The sequence below is a fragment of the Periplaneta americana genome, chromosome 3 (assembly GCF_040183065.1).
Source record: "Periplaneta americana isolate PAMFEO1 chromosome 3, P.americana_PAMFEO1_priV1, whole genome shotgun sequence".
NCBI lineage: Eukaryota > Metazoa > Arthropoda > Insecta > Blattodea > Blattidae > Periplaneta > Periplaneta americana.
In genome coordinates, this window is record NC_091119.1 from 117,869,939 (window position 1) to 117,897,458 (window position 27,520).

At 36.6% G+C, this 27,520-nt stretch overlaps 1 protein-coding gene across 2 annotated transcripts in view; it reads right to left on the reverse strand.

The window, feature by feature from the left end:
- LOC138696427 (uncharacterized) overlaps positions 1-27,520 on the reverse strand; it is a 156,634-nt gene that overhangs the window by 72,471 nt on the left and 56,643 nt on the right. Inside the window, exons 9-12 of one of the 2 annotated variants that reach the window (XM_069821394.1) lie at positions 24,633-24,720; positions 16,397-16,482; positions 12,914-13,001; positions 8,177-8,514 (exon numbers count right to left, since the gene is read on the reverse strand). In XM_069821394.1, coding sequence (XP_069677495.1) covers positions 8,177-8,514; positions 12,914-13,001; positions 16,397-16,482; positions 24,633-24,720 — 600 coding nt within the window. Of the gene's footprint in view, positions 1-8,176; positions 8,518-12,913; positions 13,002-16,396; positions 16,483-24,632; positions 24,721-27,520 lie in introns of both variants that reach the window. The other variant, XM_069821393.1, reaches the window with a different exon arrangement.

Below are 27,520 nucleotides of genomic sequence, written 5' to 3' on the forward strand. Positions count from 1 at the left end.
TGTTCCAAATCCATTTCTTGGTTTGAGTTGCACAATGGGCAGTTAGGGGACTGATATATTCCAATTCTATGCAGGTGTTTGGCCAAACAATCATGGCCTGTTGCCAATCTAAATGCAGCTACAGACGATTTTCGTGGTAAATCGGGAATTAACTGTGGATTATGATGCAGAGTTCCATTTTTTCCCTTGATACTGTGTTATCAAATTTTGTTTGTTGAAGTCTAAGTATGTAGATTTAATAAATCTTTTCACAGCGTAATACGTAGATTTAGTAACAGGCTGTAAGTAGCAGTGCTGCCCTTCTTTGTTAAAGCATCCGCATTCTCGTTTCCCAGGATTCCACAATGGGATGGTATCCATTGGAATACAATTCTTTTATTGAGTGATATTAATTGAGAGAGAATTTTAGTTATTTCTGCTGTTTGAGATGAAGGTGAGTGTTTAGAGACGATTGATAGAATAGCTGCTTTGGAGTCTGACAATATAACTGCATTCTTAAATTTATTGATGTGGCATAGAAGATTCCTGAGGCTTTCACTTATAGATGTTAAGCTTTGTTTAATAGTAAACAGATTTAAAATTTTAAATGTTTTTGCATTATCTTTTTTGTTTTATGTTACTGTACGCCTAATTGTACATGTTCTTGTTTTGTGTAATTGAACGTCATTAATTAGTTTCTATCTATTATCAGGTAGTACATATCACTTGACGATATGCGTCAGAGGAAGAACAACTGAATACTCTTCTGGAATAGAAGTCTAATTGCAGAGGGAAACCATGTACCATATACCCTTATTCCGGAGGGATATTCAATTGTGTGTATGCACCTGAAGTCTGACTAGTGTAATATGTAGCTAGTCGGCAATGTATGCAATGTAGAGGAAAAGTGGTGGAAGGATAGGGAAAGAGTTCGTTCCCTCATCCACAAGGCTGGAGCCTTCAATGACGTTTCTGTGACATTTGGCAAATAATGTTCTCTCTTCTCTTCTCCCCCTACCATACAATGAAGCGAGGATTGCAGGGAAGGGATGAGTTACGTGTTCCAGCTTATGATGTGTGCTTCAATTTTAGCACAGATTTACATCCCTGTTCTAGACACCTGAAAGACGGAATATTAAACTATTATTATTATTATTATTATTATTATTATTATTGTTATTATTGTCATTATTATTATTAGTAATAATAGTAAGTAGTTTAGTAGTCCAGTAATATTAATGTTGTGTTATGCTATTGGCTTTGTAGTTATATTAGGTTGTCACAACAATCGCACAGAGTTTAAAATAAAAATAAGGTCACATTCGAACTTCTTCTCGGAAGTAATAAAATGAGGTAACGGTGACTATTGCCAGTCGTTAGTGGATTGTTGTTAAAGTTGTATGTTTATTGAATTCGTTCCTTTAGTGCTGTATGTGTGAATGAACGGTCCGGTCCAATAAGCATATCTCATGCATGGTCAATTGGTGTGAGTTAAAGTGACGATTGAAATTAAAACTGTACAATAAGTCATGAAACCGAAAATCAAAGACAAAGAGAAAAAGGGCATTGGCAGGAAGTAATGGTAAGAATCATTGCTATAATACAGTACTTAGCAGAAACTAACTCCGCCTTACGTGAATTGAATGACAGACTTTATGAATCTAATAATGGAAACTTTTTGAAACTAATTGAGACGATTTCTACTTTTGATAGTCCTATGAAGGAGCATGTAAGGTGCATTCGTGAGAAAGAAACCCATTTAAACTATCTTGGTCCTACAATTCAAAATAAAGTAATTGAACTTCTGGGTACAGCCATTAAAAATCGTATACTTGATGCCATGAGGCTCGTCAAATACTATTCTGTAATCCTTGATTGCACTCCTGACAAGAACCATCAAGAACATATGACCCTGGTTGTTAGATACATATGTTGATGTCAAGGCTTAACAGACGCTTTAAAAGAAACTCTAGAAAATAACAATTGGACATTCAGAATTGCAGAGGTCAAGGGTATGATAATGGAGCAAATATAAAAAGAAAAATGTAAAGCTGTTCAAGCCAGAGTTCGTAGTATCAACTAGCGTGCAATGTTTATACCTTGTGCCTGCCACAATCTATATCTAATGCTAGATGACATGGCAAAATATAACTGTCATGCTATGACATTCTTGGGATATTAAACAGGCTGTACACATTGTTTTCTGATCTACGGAGCACTCGGCAATTATCACTAGCTTTTGTACCAAACTGACTTTAAAACCACTTAACAACTGGATGAGAATGCAGATTTGAGAGTGTGAAGCCAATAAAACAAAAGAGCCCGTTGCTAGATCTGAAGTGTTATCATTGCGAAAATACAGTACCAATTCTTACGAGTTTATGTTGGGTGTGACAATATGGTATGATCTCTTACATGTAGTCAACTGTGTTAGCAAAACTCTTCAATCAGAAGATATGCAGCTTGATATTGCAATAAATCAGACAGAAGGGCTAGAATGCTTTCTGCAGAATTATAGGAATAATGGATTTTTAGGTGAAGTGACTGAAGCTCGGAATATGTTCAAACAGTTAAAAATCAACCCTGAGTTCAAAGAGAAACGACATGCCAGACATAAACACTTCATTGACGAAGTTAGCAGTGATGATGACGATGATGAAAATCCAGAATGTGTTGAGAAAACTGACACAAACATGCAAATGGAAGCTGAAGAAGAATTTAGGACAAGTTACTTTCTTCCTGTTATTGACAAAGCTTTGAGTGGAATTGGTGTAAAGTTTGAAGAATTGAAAGAATATGCAAAGTGTTTTGATTTTTTATATAATATAAACAAGTTGCGGACTATGACAGAAGATGATCTAGAAAGAAGCTGCATAAACCTATCTCAAAAGTTACACGATGGCGAGGCTTTTGATGTAGATGTAGATGTCTTTTCTGAACTACGATTATTCAAGCACTCAATCCCAGCTGAAGTACGAACTGCTCTGGAAGTCCTCCATTTTCTGCAGCCCATCTGTGATTCCTATCCCAATTTGTTCTTGTTGTTGTTTCCTAATGCCAGGCGTTTGACAATAAAGTCAATTGACCTCTTGCACTCCAATATTTTTCAAAGATATTATCATGACTAGCCACCGAAGCACAGATTTTGAGGTGTTACGAATCCATTTCTTGGTTTGAGTTGCACAATGGGCAGTTAGGGGACTGATATATTCCAATTCTATGCAGATGTTTAGCCAAACAATCATGGCCTGTTGCCAATCTAAATGCAGCTACAGACGATTTTCGTGGTAAATCGGGAATTAACTGTGGATTTTGATGCAGAGAGTTCCATTTTCTCCCTTGGGATTGTGTTATCAAATTTTGTTTGTTGAAGTCTAAGTATGTAGATTTAATAAATCTTTTCACAGAGTAATACGTAGATTTAGTAACAGGTGTGTAAGTAGCAGTGCTGCCCTTCTTTGCTAAAGCATCCGCATTCTCGTTTCCCAGGATTCCACAATGGGATGGTATCCATTGGAATACAATTCTTTTATTGAGTGATATTAATTGAGAGAGCATTTTAGTTATTTCTGCTGTTTGAGATGAAGGTGTGTGTTTAGAGACGATTGATAGAATAGCTGCTTTGGAGTCTGACAATATAACTGCATTCCTAAATTTATTGATGTGGCATAGAAGATTCCTGAGACATTCACTTATTGCAATGATTTCACCATCAAAACTTGTTGTTCCATTCCAAGTGATCTATAAAGTGAGAAGAGACAGCACGTAACACCTGCACTGGCACCTTGTTCTCTGGAGATCAAGGATCCGTCGGTGTATAAATGAAGCCAGTTTTGTGGAGGGTACCTAATATTAATTGTCTCTAAAGACAATTGTTTCAGTATTTCAGGGTTTACTTCTGATTTCAGTATTTCTTCTGTTAAATTTAGATTATACTCTATATTTAATAGAGTTAAAGGGTTTGGTTTAATTTGTAAGATTTCTTTTAGATTCGCGATATTGATTTTCTGTTTTAATTCTTGAACAATGGATATGAAACTTTTTTGAGTTTTCAATCTACAGAGAGGACTGTATGAATGCCAATTGTTTCCTGGTAATCTGATAAGTTTTTCATATTGAATCAGTGCTTTTTCTTCTATTGTCATTTTGATACTATTAATATTAGTGAGGAATCTCATAGAATCTCTTGGCGTTGTTTTGATTCCACCAGTAATGAGTCTGAGAGCTTGGTTTTGAACATATTCTATGTCGTTTAAGAAAGGTGAAGTAATTAAAATTTCTCCACAGTATGTCAGCACTGGCTGTATAAACATTTAGTATGTAGTGTTCAAAGTATTCCTAAAGCATCCCTATTTCTTTCCTGCTAGTCTTTTTAGAAGGGAGAATCTTTTACGAGCTTTTTCAGAAATGTATTTAAAATGGTTGCTCCATGTTAACTTACTATCGAAAATAACTCCAAGATATTTGGATTCATAAGTCCTACGAAGGTGTTGGCCATTGTATTGGATATTGAATTCTCTTTCTTTTTTACGAGTGAAACTATTTGGTAGTTACTTTTGCTTAAATTGAGTGTCATCAAATTTGATGTATTCCATTCATGTAGTTGATTTAGAGCTTTAAGAGCAGAATTTTGAATTTTGTCTCTATGTCTGTAAGATCCGGAAGTCCACAAAACTATATCACCTGCAAATAGTGCTGTTTTCATGTTTGATTCCTCTAATAGGGAGGGTAAGTCATTTATATAAATATTGAATAAAGTTGTGCTGAGGATAGCGCCCTGAGGTAGACCTCGATATGTTTGTCTGTAACTAGAAAGTGAATTATTGAATTTAGTGGCAATGAATCTTTGACTAAGGAATTCTGATATCCATCTGAACATATTGCTGGAGATAACTAATTTCTGGAGTTTTAGTAATAATTTATTTCTCCAAACAGAGTCATATGCTAACTGAAAGTCAATAAATATTGCCAAGGTACCTTCTTTCTTGTTAAAACTGTCTTTTATTTCTTGTCCGAGGCGTATGACTTGTTCATTGGTAGAGTGTAGTTGTCGAAAGCCGGCTTGTCTTGGTGATAAAAGATTTTGGGATTCTAAATACCAAGTTAATCTGTTGGAGATCATGGACTCCATGGTTTTTGCTATCATGCTTAATAGTGCTATTAGTCGATAACTATTAACATCATAAGCAGGTTTCTCTTTTTTTGTGAATTGGTACAATGATTGCTTTTTTTCAAAGCTGCAGGAATTGAGGTGTTCCATGATAAATTGAAAATGGATAAAAGTACCGACTTGGCTTTTCCCCCAGATGTTTAAAAAATTCGGAATGAATGTTGTCGGGGCCAGGAGATTTCTTGGTTTTTAAATTTTGTATAGCTAGAGTTAATTCTTTGGAAGTAAAATTTTGATGAAATATTTCAGGTTTTGTACTAGTAATATTGTTTTTATCATTTTTATGTAATTCTCTTGTGATAAATTTGTCAGTTTTTTTTTTATATTGGGATGTAATCTGTGAGAGTTTGAGTAGTGTTTGCTATATCTCTACTATCTGTTAGTGTTTTGTTATTATGAATAATAGGTTGGCTAGTATTTTCCTGTGTATTGGAAATATTCTTCAGAAATTTATATGTTTTATCGCTATCGGTTCTATAATTAATATTTTCAATAAATTTATTGAAACATTTCTTTTTTGCTGTTATGATTGCTTTTTTAAGAATGGCAGTCTTCTTCCTCCAATCTTGAGTATCTTTTGGTGTTTTGCTATGTTCTGCTTTGGTTCTTGCTTTATCTCTATCTTGTTTCAATAAATTCAGGTTTTTCAGTCCAGAATGGGGTGTATTTTTTTGGTTTGCCTCGTGGAATGTGCTTTTTTGCAATTTTAAGAAGAGATTCACAGAAATATTTGTTCAATCTATCTGAGTTTGTATTTTCCATTAGTGGTGTGTTGAGCTTGAGGTGTTCGTAGAGTTCTGTTGTAAATAGTTTCCAATTCGCTTTCTTAAAGTTCCATGTTGTTTTGTTATTGTAGGGTTCTTTTCTTCGGTTTTGGGGAGATGGATAGAAGCAATTCCTGTCCCAATCTAACGATCTCCTACTGAATTGTCCTAGCATTGTAAATATTTCTGTTATTGTCGCCTCAGTTTTTCAAAGCTGAAAATAATTAAAAACTATCTAAGAATTACGATGAAACAGGAACTGTTAAATGGACTGGCAATAATTTCCATTTAAAGTGAAACGACCAAGAAACTACAAAAAGAGAAGTTGATGGAATTTGCTGCTGCTGCAAAAAAAGGAAAATTGTCTTTCTCTAAGATATGCTAGCTTATATCAAACTGTGCTGTAATGCTTAATAGTAGGCCTAGATAAGACAGTGTAGCCAGGATTATTTCAAATATCTCAAATTTAAGATTTACCATTTTTATAACATTAATGGCTGATAAGGGGTCATGACCCGGAGTATCCAGCTGCGTGGCCCTAAGTCGATTGTTACCCTTGATTCTACTATTATTATTATTATTGTTCTATCTGTTGGAACTCACATTTCTGCCTTATTTAGAGATCCCTGCACTTTGTATGTGTATATATATATATATATATGCATGATGGACCAAAAGTCCCACAATATAGGCTGGATTACAATATTATAATATCATAAAACATTAATTTGTTTACCAATATATTGTGATCTACACAGTCGAATGCTTCAGTTAAATAATAAAATATCCCTTCAACATTCAGAATTATTTAAAGAACTTAGTAGGTACTTTATTCACCAATCTGAAAGCTGCATTCACTGTCGATTTTGTTTTCCAAATCGAAACTGCTCTAAAACTAACATATTGTTGGAATCCAAGTAATACTACAGTAATATAATAAGAGATGATAGGCTGGGTGCACACAGATCAAATGTGGAGCAATGCGACATTTTGTTTTATAGTATTTCTCAACACCTCGTGACAGCTCAACACAATCTGCTCACGACAACTGATTTGCTGACTGTGTGGGTTTTGAAAACTGGCCTATACTAGAAAATGGCGTCCATGAAAGAGGACTGTCTATATGAGAAATTCTATTGTATTTGGTTATTATTTCCTATGGATGCCTAATATGCCTAAAAATCTATACAATTGAATGCGTCTTAAAATTAAATACTACTAATGTAGTGCACAAACGTCATTTTGTATGTTTATGACTACTTCACGAGCCACAATAATGAAGAATATATGAAATCAATAATGAGTGACACTGTATAGCACAGAAGTTGACCTACTACAAATTATTATTATAAATTATTATTCATCTGGTGCTTTCATCTCATTTGCAATTTCTCACATATTTTTAGAAACCACATTATTGTCGTGATTTTGTTTCAAAGAGTGTACAGAACATATCTTTCCTGTACTAAAACAAATAATTTATCCACATCGAGCTCCATAATGAATAATGTGCACTTACTTATGGCTTTTAAGGAACCCAGAGGTTCATTGCTGCCCTCACATAAACCTGCCATCCTGTGCAAGATTAATCCAGTCTTTATCATCATATCCCACCTCCCTCAAATCCATTTTAATATTATCCTCCCATCTACGTCTCGGCCTACACAACAATAGTATTTGCAGATAGTGGAAGCGTGCAATCATGGATGTGGCTACTAATGCATGCGCAGTATACTGCAGCTATCAGACAGTCTGTTCACTACCAACTTCAAGCAGTCATTCAATGTTGTCTCCTCATGTCTGTTTGTGACTGTCACGCTACGTCTGATTCTATGTGCACCACATCATAAGAAATCAATGGGAAACAAGTATCATCAGAAAAAACGTAGCATTGCGTCTGATACTGTGTGCACTCGCAATAGATTTTAGCAACTTAAAATAAAAAATTTAGCACTTTTAACACTCAAATTTAGCATTTCATAGCACATTCAATGTCACAATTTATTATTTTGTAGCATTTTGGGATGGAATATTTTTAATGGAAAGTTTGGTGGTAAAAATTCAATTTCATTACAGAAACTGAGATAATCTAAGTTTACCTATGTCACCACCGATCACAAATTCCATAAGTGGTTTGTAAATCCTTTTCTTTAATAAATCTACATGTTGTAAGAAAGTGGTTAAAGCTTACATCATGCTGGGAAAGATATGAACTTCATAACTGAACTTAACGTATAACAAAATCAAATGATATGGAACTTACAGGCAACTTGAGAGGTTCCTGGAATACAGATGATGGATTGTCTTCACTCTTGACACTGTCACTCTCCTTGGCAGAAGAGAATACAACACTTGAGTCTTTATCTGCAGAGTTTGGAACAGTAATAGCAGGATCTTCATATAGAGCAAAGTGTGCCTTGTCATGCTCACTCGCAAGGCACTCAGAGGCACACTGATCCTCACTCGTGACAGATTGTCTCAATGACACTGAACCATCTTTGTCATCAACTTCAGATTCAAATTGCCTGATGTGATGCAGTTCCTCACTGAATAATTTCATCATACTGTCTTCCCCTTCAACTAATTGCTTCACGGAATACACTACTAGGAGAAAAAAGGAAAGGAGAAAATTTTTATATGTTGGCTATGGCGATCTATAAGACAGTATAATGAATTGTAAAATCATAATGAGTTGAAACAAGGTGGAAAAAATTAATTTAGCAGCCATTTTACATTTTTCTCGTACCTTGTTATACATCTCTTCCAAACAATATCCTCCCTTAAATATATAGCAGTTCATATAAATCAGCTCATCTCAAAATTATATATCACGTCTAGTAACAATAGAAAATATGTCAAATGTGCTGGACTCACAATCCTGTGGACCCATGCTCAATCCCCAGTGTACTCCTGATTTATGACTTGTGTTGATGCTCCAGTTTCCCCATGGCATTCCAACAGATCTCCATCATCTCATCACAAGTGTAGTGGAGATCAGCCTACTATGGCACATCCTGGGCAACGACTCTGTCAGTAAATTGGCTTACACAACTGGCTTCATATGGATGGATGACGAACAGTCAAGTACCCGCCATTGGTGGGAGGGAAAGGGAGGAAGAAAAAAATAATAAGAAATATACAACTCAGAAATGGATTGCACCTCATCAGTAGGATAAGGCAGAACAATTACCCTTTTGAACTGCAGGGATTATTCAAAGACAGTGAAATAATATAGCATGTTTTAACAAGTTATTCAATGATGGTCCATCAACTACATGGTTATTAGACTGTATAGAACATTTTTTTCCCCCCTAATTTCAAAATGTGCCACATCTAAAAAGTTGCATACTGTCCTAATATGAATGCACAAACATTTTTAACAGATTTGATAACTTTTCACTGAGGAGCAACCATTTAAAATATTTAAAAACACTGCAAAAATGTAAAATTTCAGGAACTGTACTGTATAACTCTCTGCAATTCGGTATTCTGTAGTTCGATTTTGTGCAGTTTGATATTCTGAAGTTGTGGAATTCTCTCAATGAAAATGCTTGCCTTTGACAGGGGTAGGAGTTATGTGGAATGCAATAGAATGGCACCATGCCGAATGATGTATGGGTCACTCAAAAGATAGTCGTAGATTAAAGAAGGTTCTGTTCTCAGTGTTGTGTTATACTTTTAAGTAAAATATAAAATGACAAAGTAGGGTGATAGATCGAGAAAGAAAACAAGTATAAAACTTCAATCAGTATTCCATTCAGTAGATGATTTATGTCCCTGTGTGTTACGAAGAAATGCTAGGAAAGATCAGAGCAGAATGTGAAAAAAAAAAAAAAAAAAATGAGTAAGCATGGACCAGACTCTAGCAGTAGGAAAGTGGAAAACATTGTACTAGGTGTGCTAGAAAATAATGAAATACTTTTCAAGCAGCGTTTTCTATTAGTATGTAGAGAAATAGCATTGAATCATGTAACAATAGCTCGCTTATTCAGTGAATCTCTAGTTATGGCCGAATGGAGTCAAATTTGATAATGTTTTAGTTTTACTTACGGATGTTGTTTCATATATGAAGAAGGCAGCATAAGGCCTTTCTGTAAACTTCCAAAACATGATACACTTGTATAGTAAATGGTTTAAACAGAGTATGTGAGCAGGTACATAACTTATTTTCTGGAAGTGGACAAACTAATTTCAAATGGCAAAAATATGTTCATGAAAACCCCAACAAGAATTGATTTCTTCAACGCCAAAAATCCAGATCTTGCAGTTCAACCTAGATCCATAGTTACTCACATTGGAGAATATGGTTAGAAGGAGTAGTGTATTATGCAGACAATTTCGAAGATTTTAAACCAGTGATAGATGAACTAAATAAGGTGACACTTCATCAATAGAAATTCTTTCAAACTAACTTAAGGACAAGTTTATAAAAAAAAAACAATTATCTTACATATCTGCAAATTTGAATTTTTTGTCACTCTAAAAAGAAATTGGAAACATCAACCAACCTGTTGACTCAGATAATTAATGAGGTGCATGGCAGTAAGAAAAAAATTGATTCAATAGATCGCAAAGCAAAACTTATTAAACAGAAATTTAAAAGTGCATTGGTATAAGAAAATAATTATGGATTTCAAACCATGTGTAAAAGTACCAAAGTTTTGGAAAGGCAAGAAGATGGTGAAATTTAGAGTTTGTATCAGTGACATTCCTTTGATGAAATATGCTAAGTTAGCTTCTTGTGACCTTCTCCTGGTATCGTGCATTGTTCTGAGACAACCGAGAAAACTTGGAGAAAGTATTCATTGTTCATTGCAACAGCAGTTGTTCGAACACATCACTGTCTCAACAGGATTGGTGATTGATTTTTTTATAACATATATTTAAAATTTTGTAATACTGAAACAAAATATTTTTACAATTTTATACATATTTTCCATTTTTATTTTTACTATATAAGAAAATAAATATTTTCCAGTTCTTTAGAACATAAAAATCCGTTCCCTACTTATCAGTAACCTGGACGTTCACAACGCAAATACAATGAAATTAACAGTAATTGGATATAACAGAACAATCAAAATATTGGAGATAAATATAGTGATTCGATACACCTGCAAAGAGCTGAGATGATAGAGATTTGTTGGGATGCCACAGGGAAACTCCCTGAGTGGTCAGACTTCCAGCCTGTCATGCAGGTAGCCTGGGTTCGAGTCCTGGTCAGGTCTGGAATTATTCATTCAAAAATCATAGTGACACTTGTGGTGGACAAGGTCGCAGTTGGGGTTTTTCTCGGGTTCTCCTGTTTTTCCCCATATTAGGGCTCTACATCATTCTGTCAACATTTCTCCATTTCATCATCATTCCATAGCATTCTCCGAACGCCGAATGGCAAAGCATGGAAGTACCTGGCCTAGGGACAAGGGGGATTGCCTACTCGAAACCTGGGTATGCAGCAAACCTTAATGTAGTCAGCCTGTGTAAGTTTGAGAATACACCTAGGTTGAGGGTTAGCGCAATATATTGTAAGAGGTCGCAGTGCTGGGCCATAGAACTCCCTCATCCATAAATTCCATTTCATGCCACAGGGGAACTGCAGCTCCCGGAGAAAACTTCTGTGTTGCCTACACCATGGGACTGCCCAACACAAGTTATAAATCACGGATATGCTGGAGATTGAAACCTGGTCCACAGATTATACGTCCAACACTCTAGCCACTAAACCACTGTGGCAGTTACTTCAGTAAGTAAGTTTCAACAAGGAAAATTAATATGTTGCTGTACTATGTATCTAACAACTGTTAAATATACGTATTTCTCAATATAGTTCTATAGTTGACTGAGATAGACTATGTAAAGTGCCAGTAGAATTGTGTACTGGACCAGGCTTAAAACAAATCAATGCTACCAGCTCTCTTAAACAGCTATGACATAACTATGTGGCAAGAAGTGCCATGACATCATGTATAAGTATGTAATGGAGAGCATTTTGACAACTGCTCTGAAATTAGGGTAAGACTGTGTCCATTTCCTTAAATAAATAAATCACCAGTCACGCGAAACATCACTTTCTAGACTGTAGTGCTGCGAAACAATAAGGATGCTATCTGTAATAGCTGGCAATCTGCTTGCCACACTATAGTACAAAGAAACAAGAGGAGTGCAGGTCACTTATATTTAATTTGCCCCGCAGTTTTAAGTTAAAATTATGTTTCTATCAAAAGTTAGGTGACTTTATTTATTCCCTTCTGTTAGCAGTTTTGAAGGGCATAATGTATTAAAATAGAGCTTCCTTAACAAATTATGGAAATAATACTCATTAATATTGGTATTAAATATTCAGACACATATCTAGATTCATTTTCTGGGCTGGGAGGCCGTGGTCTGTTGGTTGGCTTTCTACCAGACGTTTCGTCTGCAACTGCGGCAGACATCTTCAGTGGAGTGGTATCCGAGGTCGCAAAACTCTTCTCGGCGTACCTGAGGCAACTGATCCTGTGGCTGGTTGTGCAGGCGTATTTATAGTGCAACTAGCGGGCCGAGGCCTGTTGTCACTGCGGTCCGCGCCGCTTTGTTCGCTGCTCCTGTTCTGGGTTCCGTCCTTTTGTTGTAGTGGTCTAGTAGAAAACCAACCAACAGACCAAGGCCTCTCAGCCCGGAAAATGAATCTAGATCTATAGACTCAGGTCGTGAAAGCCTACACTACAAGATTATTCAGACACATTTCAATTCCCTCCCATCCACCTCTCTCTTGCTGTTAACTCAGACATACGCTTAAATAAATCTCATAATGTAACTTATTCTCGATTATTTAACAATGTTTCCCAACTTCATTTCCACATACTGTACAGGAATAGAGATGAATAATTCGGAACTGCATGATATACTTTCTAATTCTAAGAAGTCTCGGGTTTCCTAGAGAACCATAATATTAAAATCGCTTACCATTAAGTTGACACAAGACACCTATTTTTAACTTGAAAACCTGTCTATACATTACCTTCATGAGCTCTTTGCAGCTTGGTGTCCATATTATATTCAATTGCACGCAGTTCTTCAAAGCTATATTCTGTTCCTCCTCTGTATACCTTTATATTAAAAAAACACACACACACAAAATTAATAACAGTAACAAATACAGTGCGATTGTTATGGATGTTCATGAAGTTCCTGCACACTGGCTCCCAGGAAGCAACACTGTAACAGCCGAGAATATTTAATGTACTTGCACTGAGGGAAAAAATCTAACTATATAATTTGCACTTACAAAACAAAAGAATAGCTATTAATAATGGACTTAAAAAAATTACTTGACTTACCACATTACAGCAGTGCTAGAAATGTTCGTCAGAAAACACCAAATTATTAAGGGTTTAAAACAGTTTCAGAATAAGAAGGCATATGGCGTAAGCCAATAGACTGTTGGTATGATTATGGTGTTGACACTTTGTGCATAAGACGTGAAAGACAGGGACAGCAAAGTGGAACCTCGATTCTGGGTTTTTCAGGGGACCAGACAAATTATACCCAGAATGGACAAAAACACACATCAACATATTTCAAAACTAATTTTTATGGTCTAGCCTCAACTAACAAAGAACAATAAGAACTCAAAAGAACAAAAATATTACCATACACTGCACACAAATGTTTATGAATGTTTACCACATCTTCATTTTCGAGAATAAAAAATTTAATTACTGCTTGTAACAGGAGTCAGCAATAGAAGCCATTTTTAACAGTACACTACAGCTTCGCCATCTGTAGGGATGACTTGCCACCCAGTACACATACGGAAGAAACTATTGTGTGTATGTCATTCATTTCGTGCCCGTGGGGATTCTTTAGGTCTCATGTTTTCAAGTTTTACTTGAAAATTGCCAACACAGGTCCCGAGGAACCATCTCCCCCCTCATGTTAAAGCCGGATGCACGCACCCCCCTGTGCTACAGTGCAGAGAGGAGGATGAGAATCCTGGCGCCTCGCAGTCGGGTGACCACATGGGCAAGCAAGTACGTGGCTTGCCACAAGACAGAGTTTTTGCGGGCGTTCTGACGTCAGAGCGTCATAAAGCTCAAACCCACGCCAAAGAAGGGGAGCGAAGCCCGAGGTGTATATAAGGCGGGCCCAAATGGCATAGAGACATTCATCGCCAGCTAGGGGGAGCAGCTACTATGCTCCCTCTGCCACCAACAACATTTCTTTCTCTGATCTAGCGTGCTGTACTTCGTCGGACCGGGTTTTCACGGCCGACACTTACCCCCCGGAACAGAAACACATCGCCGGCTCTGTCTCCGCTTCCCCGCTCCAATCTCCCTAACCAAGCTATCCTAGTATCGCTCTTCTTGACTACCCCCCCCCATTTATCACCTTGTCTGAACTACACCATGCTCTAACTCTTTTAGAAAACATTGTCTTTTCTATCTTTGACTTCCCTCTCTGTGGACGCCCATCGCCAGCCATCTGTCAGCGGAGCTCGTTAGCAGAGAGGTCTTTACTTCACCGTGCTCTAACCCTTTTAGAAAACATTGTCTTTTCTATCTTTGACTTCCCTCTCTGTGGACGCCCATCGCCAGCCATTTGTCAGCGGAGCTCGTTAGCAGAGAGGTCTTTACTTCACCGTGCTCGAACACTCTTTGAAAACAGTCCTGTTTCTCCTCTCTACTCTTTTCTACGTTACTAGCCCATTCCCTTCATACCAGCCCCTCGCTACTCTCTCTCCATCGTCTTGTCTTTGTTTCTCCCCAGGCACTCCCGTTACCCCTCTCCAATATTCTCAGTCATAACAGCATGCCTTCAAGTTTGCTTCAGCCAGAGTCACAGGGCCAAAAACGACAATATTCTAGATTTTCTCAGACACTCCCGTTTCCCCTGCCCACGAGTAGGAGAAGGACACTGATTATTTCAAATAAACAACTATATCTGTATCAACGTATTTTCTTCCTACATCATCGTTTAAACCCCCACCACAAATTTCGTCATCACCTGTCATTCACTCCCGTTTCCCCTCTCTCCACCTGGGATCACACCATCATCAGCAGAAGAACGTCAAAGCAGATCGAAGCACAACACTTATATCGTAACATCACCCTTCCCCACACACTTCAGTTCCCCTTGTCACGTCACTCCCGTTTCCCCTCTCTACACCTGGGACAACAGTCATCAGCAGAGGGACGTCTACAGAGACCGGCGCACAACAAAACATCAGAAAGTGCACCTTTCAATTGTGTTAATAACTGAGAAAAAAATCTGGAACATTACTTTCTGAACGACTCTGGTAGTTTTATAAATATCCTAATTGAATGTAATGAAAATGATAATATACACTTACTCCCCACCCACCATTGTTGAACAATACAATTAAAAAAATGATTATTTCCTGCTCTTTACATACAACTATTAGAGTATTATAGAATTAATTTAGCAAAGGAATGGTTCTGTGACCCATTATTAACCATAGCAGAAGTATAGGGTTAGTGTAAAGTAACATACTTGAAATTTAACATAATTTCTAAACAAATTCAGCAATCAAGATGAACTAAGTGGCTTAGGAATGGGTAAAGAAAATTATTCAGTTATTCCAAACTAAAACTAATGCTTCCACTGTTATTATGCTACAATAAGCTTAGAACAATAGAAGTTGTTAGATTTGGCTTGTTTGTTACACACATTTTCAAATTTTGAGAAAATGGTTTTAGATTTTCAATCAAGAATTGGTTTTGTGCAATGCTGTTATGAGTGTGGTAGAAATTTTACTGTTGGATTAAAAAGATGTGTCTGAAACGTCTTTGAAACATGCTTTTTTATCATACATTAGGAAATTTGAAAAGATAACGATGAAAGAGTAATGGAACGGAGAAAAATTCTCTCCGGCGCAGGGATTTGAATCCAGGTTTTCAGCTCTACATGCTGATGCTTTATCCACCCCGGGGTTGGACAGAATCGTCTCAGATTAAGTTCCAACTCTTGGGTTCCCTCTAGTGGCCGCCCTCTGCACTACGTCATAGATGTCTATGAACGTAGGACTGAAGTCCACACATGTGCTGAGGTGCACTCGTTATGAGTGACTAGTTGGCCGGGATCCGACGGAATAAGCGCCGTCTTAAATCACGAAGTGATTTACGCATATATACATTATTTTAATGTACCGAAGTACATATGATATTTCCATGCAGATATTCTGCGTCATCATACGATGAAAGAGTAAAGGAATGGAGAAAAATTCTCTCCGGCACCGGGAATTTTTCTCCGTTCCATTACTCTTTCATCGTATGATGATGCAGAATATCTGCATGGAAATATCATATGTACTTCGGTACATTAAAATAATGTATTGAAAAGATAAGTTTCTGAAATTTTCATAGATTATGTACATAAATAGGAATATAACTTTTACAATATTAAGTATCTAGTATTTTTAACAGTAAATGGCTAAATATAAAATGACATGACATGGTTGTTGGTGAAAATGTGTTTTCCTTACCTTGCTTTTGCAGTACATTGGCTTCTTGGTGTGATCGAAGGGTTCGAAAATAGCTAATGGACAACTGAAATCATCATCTTCATGTGCTTTAAATAAACCATATGTGCAAAACATTAATAGTGTAATTTAAATAGGAGATTAAGATCATTTTGATAAATGTTCAATAATTATGTAATATGGGATATGCAATAGCAACTTTTAATTCATAATATCAGTACAAGATTTATATCAATAACATACTACTTATATACAATTTACTCAATCAATTTTAAATAACACAGAAAATATCTTTCTCAATTTGAAATAGAATTTTCTAATATTTATAAAATTTTTTTCAACTTAACAATTACAAATTGTTTAACAGAGAGGGTTTGGAATTGAACGGGTTACATCAGTTGCTTGTCTATGCGGATGACGTGAATATGTTAGGAGAAAATCCACAAACGATTAGGGAAAACACGGAAATTTTACTTGAAGCAAGTAAAGAGATAGGTTTGGAAGTAAATCCCGAAAAGACAAAGTATATTATTATGTCTCGTGACCAGAATATTGTACGAAATGGAAATATAAAAATTCGAAATTTATCTTTTGAAGAGGTGGAAAAATTCAAATATCTGGGAGCAACAGTAACAAATATAAATGATACTCGGGAGGAAATTAAACATAGAATAAATATGGGCAATGCCTGTTATTATTTGGTTGAGAAGCTTTTATCATCCAGTCTGTTGTCAAAAAATCTGAAAGTTAGAATTTATAAAACAGTTATATTACCGGTTGTTCTTTATGGTTGTGAAATTTGGACTCTCACTTTGAGAGAGAAACATAGGTTAAGGATGGTATGTGGATAAGCTTCAGGGCTTCTACCGCGTTGTCTTGGTGTTGTTGGCTGACGTTTCGACCGCTGTGTTGTGGCCATCTTCAGAGCAGTTGTTGGATAAGGAAATAGTCTGTGGAGACACATGTACGCGGCGCCCCCCCCCCTTCATCCGGACAACGGGCACGGTATCAAGGTCACTCTTTCGGACCTTATGAGGGCCAGTATTTAATATGAATACTCCCCTTCATACAGACCTCAACCAGATTGGACCACGTAGGACCAATTAGATCCCCGAAGGAGAACCTACGACCTATCACAGCAAGTATTCCCCCCCATCGAGACTACTATATATATAAGTACTGGCAGACTATTTCCTTATCCAACAACTGCTCTGAAGATGGCCACAACACAGCGGTCGAAACGTCAGCCAATAACACCAAGACAACGTGGTAGAAGCCCTGAAGCTTATCCACATACCATGTACACCAGCTGCGGAAGCCTATGCGAACACATAGGTTAAGGATGTTTGAGAATAAGGTGCTTAGGAAAATATTTGGGGCTGAGAGGGATGAAGTTACAGGAGAATGGAGAAAGTTACACAACACAGAACTGCACGCATTGTATTCTTCACCTGACATAATTAGGAACATTAAATCCAGACGTTTGAGATGGGCAGGGCATCTAGCACGTATGGGCGAATCCAGAAATGCATATAGAGTGTTAGTTGGGAGGTCGGAGGGGAAAAAGACCTTTGGGGAGGCCGAGACGTAGATGGGAGGATAATATTAAAATGGATTTGAGGAAGGTGGGATATGATGATAGAGACTGGATTAATCTTGCTCAGGATAGGGACCAATGGCGGGCTTATGTGAGGACGGCAATGAACCTCCAGGTTCCTTTAAAGCCAGTAAGTAAGTAACAACTATTAACGAAAATAAAAAAAAACTCGTCCTCAAGTATTTCAAGATCAAGAAAATGGGTTTCAAATATTTATAACATGGAAACTCCTGTTTCATTATGTAAAGGTATGGAATTAAAAAATAGTTCGAGTCTTGGTAGTAGTCCTCCTCTATGTAGGCAACAAGCTTCGCAAGACTGTCCACAAGTAACATACATTTAGGTGCTCTTGTTTACTGCACATGCACAATGCATTGTATCTGGAACTTAGCAAAATTAGGCAGCCCATTTATTTTTTGTATAAATAAAAAATATATGCTACCTGTAACTCCTGTAAAAGTTTCATGAATTTCTGTTAAACAAGAGAGAAGTTATTTTGTTTAAAACTACCCTCTATAAAGGGGTAGTTTTTCTTACACAAACATAGTCACAGTTTGCACATGAGAAATATGCTACCTGTAACACGTGTACACATTTTCTTAAAAATCTGTTGGATAGGAGAGAAGTTATTAAATTTGTCCAGCTAGACCAGCGTTTTTACACACTGTGCAACACCGGGAATCGAACCCAGGACCTCCAGTTCTACGCACTGCATGCTGTACCACTGAGCTACGTCTAAGGTCAATCCACAGCACCAGGTCGAACTCTTCTCCTTTGGTTTTCTCCCTTATTGGCCTACTCCATGTTCGACATATATTATGTCATCATACAGAAGCGCACATAATTGAATGACTTGAGCGGCCGGGAACCAACAGTTATGTACTGTACTGTTAGACGAATAATCTATCTCCACTATTAATAAGTAATAACCACAACAGAGAATTTTATAGGATCAAAAATTAATAATATCACATAGATTACTCGTCTAACAGAACATAACTGTTGATTTCTGGCTACCCAAGTTACTCAACTGAGTGTGCTCCTGTATGATGATGACATAATGTCGAACATGGAGGTCACTAAGGGAAAAAAACCAAAGTAGAAGAGTACAATCCGGTGCTGTGGATTGAGCCTTGGCATAGCATTGTGGTAGAGCACCCAGAGCCAGGGCGAATTTTTCTCTGCTATTAATAAGCAATAACTACAACAGAGAATTCTGTAGGATTCAAAAATTAATAAATCATCACATAGATGATTAGGACAGCTTCCCCTACAAGTGATGATGCTGAGGAATTTGCATTTTCTGAGTTTGTTCCCTCAGAAGGATTTTATTTAACAATCTCTGTGAATAAAGAGGAAAACTCCACAGATCTGAAACAAGATTGTAGCTTTGCAGCTACACTTGGAGAAGCAGATTCCATCAACTTTTTCAGAACTGGAAATGTGTGTTCTGGAATTAAGGTCAACCTTCAATCAGCTGAAACTCTTCAGTTTCACAGAAGAGATCTTCATGACATTTTCAAAGGCCTATAGAATGCCACATCCAATGACTGCAGCATATTTGTGGAGTTTGGGGGCAGGCAGACAAATTTAACGTTATTTTCTTTACACATTCTCAATTCATCAACATAGAAATGAGATAAATTATCCTCTAATACCATATTTTGACCTTCAAGCTTTCTGACCCAATGAGTCCACACCTGTGGAGTAATGGTTAGCGCGTCTGGCTGCGAAACCAGGTGGCCCGGGTTCGATTCCTGGTCGGGGCGAGTTACCTGGTTGAGGTTTTTTCCGGGGTTTTTCCTCAACCCAATATGAGCAAATGCTGGGTAACTTTCGGTGCTGGACCCCAGACTCATTTCACTGGCATTATCATCTTCATCTCATTCAGACACTAAATAACCTAAGATGTTGATAAAGTGTCGTAAAATAACCTACTAAAAAAAATAATAAAAATGACCCAAGCAAGTACAACTATCTGGAACCAGTCCTTGAAAGTGGATCCTTCAAACCAACTCAATCCAAATTTATATCTTGTTCCTAGAGGAGTGGGTCCATGTGTCCCACATATTGTCAGCTTTGTAAACAACATAAACCAGTAGACCAATTTCAGTGCCTGCAATTTAATGCTGCAATTGGAAACAGGGAAAAGTGCTCCTCCTTCAAAGCTGCATCTGTTGGGCGAGGTGTTGATGCAACGTTCCTTGGCAAAGACTCTTCCTGAGGTAACATACTTGCTTGTAAATGTTCTTTAATTTTTTCCGTGATACATTGTTTCCATCCGTCATCACCTGAATTGTATTTTTGTTTCATAACCCATGTATATTAAGGATGCCTTGGAGGATTTAGTGAAAAACTGTTCTTAGAATATGGTAGGAGTGATAGAAGGAAGAAGAATAAAGTGCATAAGATTTGCTCATGATATGGCGTAGTTAGCAGAAGAGAAGATGATACTAAAGAATGTTACTGGAGCTAAATGTCAGCTATGAGCATTATGGGATGAAGATAAATGCAAATAAGACGAAGACCACGGCCACAGAAAGAAAAATAGAGAAGATAAACTTGAAAATTCTACATAAGACAGTAGAGCAAGTGGATAGCTTCAAATACTTGGGATGTACTATAAGCAGTAACATAAGCTGCTGCCAAGAAGTCAAAAGGAGAATAGCAATGGCAAAGGGAGCTTTTAATAGAAAAAGGAGCATCTTCTGCAGACCTCTGGAAAAAGAACTAAGGAAGAGACCAGTGAAGTGCTTGGTGTAGAATGTGGCATTGTTCGGGGCAGAAACATGGACATTATGGAAAAGCGAAGAAAAGCGAACAGAAGCATTTGAAATGTGGATATGAAGAAGAATGGAATGTGTGAGGTGGACAGACATAATAAGAAATGAAGTTGTGTTGGAAAGAGTGGGTGAAAAAAGAATGATGCTGAAATTGATCAGGAAGAGGAAAAGGAATTGGTTGGGTCAGTGGCTGAGAAGAAATTGCCTGGAGAATGCTGGGTTTGCAGTGAAAAACCTGTCCATGTGCAGAACATTATTTATGTATGAATGAATGAACGAACGAACTCATGTTCCTGATCCCTGGCGTGAGTTTTATTTTCTCTTTATTTAGGTTCCAATAATTATGATCTAAAATTGCGACCATAGACCTAATTAACATACCACTGTAGGAAAAGGGGAAACTTTCAGGTATGTACACCAACCAAAGGTTATGATAACTTTCTAACCTTCCTGTATGATTGTAATGTTTTGCATGCTCTAAATCCTTCAGGAAAGGTTTATTTATCCAAAATATTTGTCTTTCTACTCAACTCAACTGAATAGACTACAGTGGACTATAGTGGACTTTATGTTGTCAACAACAGCAGGACACATTAAGAAGATTGATTCAACATGTCTGATTTAGGTTTCAGCCACAATTAATTTTTCTCTTCATGTTCACTAATCTGTTCGTGTTCAGAGCATTTCATTTCGTTGTCTTCCATCCATATGCGCTCATTTTTTTATGTGATACAAAATAGAAATAAATTTAAATCAGTAGAATACCATTTCTATTACAAGTTTATGTTGTCCACCACAAATGACTGTTAATACTAGACTTCCATGCTTGGATCTCAGGATACTTTTTAACCAAAGTCTTTACATTTTCATTAAGGTTTTAGATAAATGCCACACATCAAATGCATGATGAATGTTAGAATGCTGAATTCATAAAAAGCATCGAACACCATTATGTTTGTCCGACAGAACTAATTTTATTTTAGATTTATCTTCATCTATTAACCTGTGTATTACATTCTCACAACCATGTCTCATTTATCATTTCAACTTTAAACATCCCCTTTTGTAAAAGTTCGAAGTCTATGATAGCACCAATATATAGATCCATCACTGAATACACCATATATTTGGCAGAAAAGCCAGGAGAATCATATTGTCCGTCACCCACCAGCCAAATTGTTTTTTGTTGCTATTCATTGCTTTCAGTAAATCACTTCTTGTGGTTTTCCATTGATTTTTCATTACTAGACCAGAATACATATTTATAATCCTTTCGAAAATTGTCCTCAATATCATAGCCACATTCACTCTTCTACAAAATGATTGGCAAGCTTTATACAGTATACTTGAAAGTAACAAAGCTGATCTGACTCCTTCCAGCCACTTTCCAAAGGTAGGTTGACATGTCCAAGAAAAACCATCACCACAATCACTTGCTGTTCGCACACACAACTTTGTGCCTCTTGTATAATGTTTTATTTCTTTCACTTTCCGCTGCATGCATGGCAAATTTGAAACAGCAATAGCAAGCTAATCAATGCCACAAAGTAGTAGTCATGCAACGTTCGGTTTCACTTTTGGGGGCATCATCTTCACTGTCAGTGATATTGTCAATGTCTGAACTTAGGTAGTACAGGGTATCATTAATTTTTTTCTTCGATCAGAAAGCATTTCCGATTGTCAGCCATTCCTAGAGATGGAAAGTCAGAATGGTTTCTAAGAAGTTCACAACATAATTAATTCACATTGAATTTCTAAGCTTTCAATCAATCTTCTTAATGTATCCAGCTGTTTGCTGACAACATAAAGTACACTATAATTTTTTCAGTTCTTGTTTTTCATGAGAAATGAAGGATATTTTGATTGGTGTTTATTACAAATGACTGTTGCTAGTAGCCAGAGTTGGGGTGTAGTCAATATACAAGTATACTGCAGAGCTGTGTCTTCTGCAACTGGTACTGATGATTTTAATTTACTTCTTTTGTGGTTTATGGATGGACAGTATAGAAGAATGTGTTCCAGATCTTCATCATGATTATTACACCACAGACAAGTAGGAGTATCAGAAAGGTGAAATCGGTGTAGGTACACTTGTGTGACAATATGACCTGTTCTGGCTCTTGTTAAAAATGTTGTTGTTGTTTTCTAATGCCAGGCATTTGACAAAGTCATTTGACCTCTTGCACTCCAATATTTTTCAAAGATATTGTCATGGTTAGCCACAGACGCACTGTTAAAAATGTTTGAACATGTCTGGGCAAATCTAGCTTTCAGGTAAAGCTCCCTGTGAAGCAGACGCATTAAGCCAAAGGCCCGATACCCAGCCCCAGAACAATTTTTCCCTTCAATTTATTCATGTCTGGGCAAGTTTTTGTACATTTTCAGGTCATTTGGTTTCTTTTATACGGATTGTAAAATGTTTCCTTCGTCAAAAGAGAGCCAATTATTGATCCATAGGTTTGTAAAATGAGAGTTTACTGAAGCAAAGGCACTGGATAGAGATATCACTTGAAGAGGTCTTGGTTGCAAATATATTGCCTGTTTTGCAATGTTATCGACTTTCTCGTCTCCAGGTATACCACAATGACTAGGTATCCATTGAAATATTTCCTTTTGGAGTTTTTTTTTTTAGTTTAGTTTCGTTTATTCCAGTTTCCTGTGCTAAATGGTTTAGAGATTTTTGAGAGGTATGTTCTAATCTTTCACTAATCTCATCTAATTTTCTTCTATAAGAACACTAAGTTTTCTGCTTGATTTCGATTCTTCACTGAGCCTGTTTCCTTAAATCTTTTAGTGAGGCATCTGACTGTTTTGGCAGAAGAAACAGGTCTGTTTGGAAACTTTATTCTAAATTTTAGTCTTGTTTTTGCATACGACTTTCTGCCTTTTATGTACATATTGTACATATACACACGTTCATGCAATGAGAATTTGTTGCTCGGCATTACTTAAAACACACAATAATCACTAAACTTTATACACTAATGTTGTACACTTGAAGAATTGAGACTTTCATAACACGACTTCTAAGCTACTGGAAGTCGATTGTGCAGGAGAAACGGTTATGCACGTGCCGGAAACCACGCAGGGCACAGCTGGCCGGCCACTGTTTTCTGGGACCATTGATGATAATGGCTCTGTACTAAAGAACACCTAACACTTTCAGTAACTCGTTAATGCTATTTTTTCATTTTCTAGAATGAAACAACAATGGAAACATGAAACTTACAAGCTTCCACATTTTTTTCCATTTATAAATTGGGCCTATTATCAAGTAAAATAACATGCTGGCCATTATCTTTGAGATAAATTTTGTCTCCTATATTACAAATTCCACTCTCTTCCTAATGCTTTTCCTTTTTTTATTGCTTATTACTATTATTATTTTAAATCTTTGTTCGTGTACACAATGTATGTTTTAAGAGCATATCACTGGTCAAGTTCTAAGCTGAATTAAATAAATAAATAAATAAATAAATAAATAAATAAATATATATATATATATATATCACAAATTCAACATGTTAAACATGTTATTTAAAATTAACAACATTTGCAGTCATAAAATAGAATTTTTATTCTGTACGCATTTTCAAGTGTAAATATTCTTAATTTACTTCAGTCTGTCATACTCAGTGTGCAACAAAGCAAAGTTCATTGGAGTTGTGAAGCGACTAATTAATTCTCTATTCTGAATCATACAGGCATAACAACAAAGTGGCAAACTCATCTATGGGAATTGTGTTAGATCAGTATCGTTATACCAATGAAACAATTCAAAATCCATGCATAAGTCTCAGTTTCTTAACCAATGTTCCCTGAAGAGTACTGTCTATAAATAACATGGTTATGTACTTACCTTCACATTTCCTATGAAGTTTGTTACCCATCATGTAATCAATAGCACGTAGTTCTTCAAAGCTATATTCTGTGCCATCTCTATATACCTTAAGAAATTAAAATAATTAAGAACAATTAGAATTCACAATTAATATTAATTATTTCTTAAAAGTAATGAATCACAAACAAGAAATAATGAACACATGGACGAAATATGTACACTTAACAGCAAAAAGAATGAGCCAGCGACAATTTCCTAAGTTCCAGACACATAACATTGCGCATGCTCGTCTTGTCAAAGCTGTAGTTCACCAGGTAACACATAATGAAACCATTTAAATTTGCTGTATTTTGTTTAAGAGTCTAAAATATGTTATAAAATCGAATGTAGGGTTGATTCTACATACATCAGTGCCTCTGAAGAGTGAAATAATAATAAAATTGATAAATACAAAATCAACCGAAGCGAATATGAAGAGAAACACCACATATTATGCCAAAATGATATTAACAGTCACAGTAGCATAAGTCTTTATGGCATTGGTCTATTGAACGAGTTGATAGTAGTAGCTCAAGGTTCGAATCTCCCACAATCTTATTTTTTTAATTACAAATTTACCATCATATATGTCTCGCAAAGCTATAATTATGTGGTGATATCTCTTAGAATATGCCCAAACTCTAATAAATAATAAACTTCCCTCTCTCTTTCAAGCAATACTCCTATCTGTTAATAAAACGTTCTGTAACTTCATTACGCTCGAAGATGGCACAGAGACAATAACTCATTGCCCTGGTTCGCATAGGTTATTGTATGTATACTACTCTCTGACAGGACTTCGATTGGAGAAATGTAATTTTTTTTCGATGAGGTAATTGTCTCCAGTAGCAACAATAGTCCTGCCCTAGTTTATCATATGGATGGCCATCAATATGATGAATGCTTCGTGAGATAACTTAACAGGTCAGGTTGCGTGTTGGGGGGTGGATGTCATACGATGGGGCAGGACTTCTGGAACACATCCACGGTCGGTTTACGGCAGAATTCTACGAACACATTTTGGCAAATGTAATGATCCCTTCCGCCCGAAAATGATATCCAGAAGGAACACTTTTCTTCCAGCAGGATAATCATCCTATACACACCGCCAACCGGATTCAAAGATGGTTTACGAGGAGGCGTGATGTCGACCCAGTCAACTGGCCTCCAGAATCACCAGATATGAATCCGATTCAAAATTTGTGGGCTGCAGTCAAAAGGATCCTAGGCTCTAATTGGGCAGAACAACCACCCGTTCGGACACCTGAGAAATTGTGGGACAGAGTTCTAGATGCGTGGGAGGAAGTGGCCAAGAATTTAGACCTGTTCCATAATCTTGTGGACTCCATGCCGCGCAGAATGAGGGCAGATGTTGACGCAGGTGGTTTGTGGACGAGATACTAGTCTCCACCACAGGCCTTTTTGTTAATATATTAACAAATTGTTTGTTTTTGTTTATTTAATTATTTGTGTTTGATATGAGTCAGGTTTTTTAGGATGTGAAACAAGTATTTTTGTTTATACAGGCCAGGTTTCGCCTATTAATAGCCCACAGGTGATGAGCAATAATATTTTTACAAGGCAGGCATAACGAAGTTTGTTAACAAATGCCATTTCACATTTAAACTAATAAATTAATTAAAAATTAAAATTAAAAAATAATAATTTTACCATACCGGGAGGCGAACTCACAACCTCTGGTACGGATGTCAGACATCTTACCACTGGGCCACACACTGCTCGTAAGGTTTACTACATTATAGATGGACGACTTTCAACGAAGAGACACCGCAGCAATGACTTGCAGTGTGTTACGTTTACACGAGTGAAACGTGCGATAGAACTTAGCATTTCTATCAACCAAGAGTCGACCAATTCTTTTTGCCGTTAAGTGTACAAGTTATATAAGACAGGGAATCGTCCAAATGAGTTGGCTAGAGAGGATGAAGCAACTGTATCAAGACAAAAAAGGATTTTCTATTTTAAGAGAAGCTGAACTAGTGCTTAAGAAACTGAAAAATGGGAAAGCAACAGGAGTTGATAGTATCCCCATTAAATTAGTGAAATTCTTGGGTAAAGACAAGAATGAAATTCTATCATTATGCAACGAAATATATGAATTTAGGAACGGGAGATCATGCTGTGATGGATACTTCACAATGAAAAACTGCAACAAACTTATAAAGATACTAGTATATGATAATATTCCACAACAAATAATTGAAAATATTTTTAATCTATACAAAGAAACTTTCATTCCTGTCAAAATTGATAAGAAAATGTCTAATTGGTTGGAAATTTTTACCGGTGTCAAACAAGTATGTCCTCTCTCACCCCTCTTATTCATCATTTTATATGAATGCAATAGTACAGGAATTTAGAAACTCAGGACATGGTCATATAACTATAAATCAAAATTTGTGTCTGGACATACTGACTTATGCAGATGATTTGGTTTTGCTAGCCACTTCAGAAGATGATTTACGATTAGTCTATAATTTAAAATTAATAGCTGATAAATATCACATGGAAATATCCACAGAAAAAACAAAAATAATGGCATTCTGCAGCAAAGAACCTGTATAAAGAAAAATTTGTATAAATGGTAACATTTTAGAAAGAGTTAATGAATTCAATTATCTTGGTTTCAAGCTTTCTTTTCTACCTCATCTAGATATCTCACAAAAAAATTTTAAATTAAATAAATCTGCAGGCATTATCAACAGTATAATTAAATCTTCATTAGTCCAGAAACATACCAGCACTCGTCTGTACAAGACCTGTCCTCTGTTATGGCAGTGAAGCTTGGACCTTACAAAAAAGTGAAGAAAATGCCAGAATTATTACCAATGAAATTAAGTTTAGGT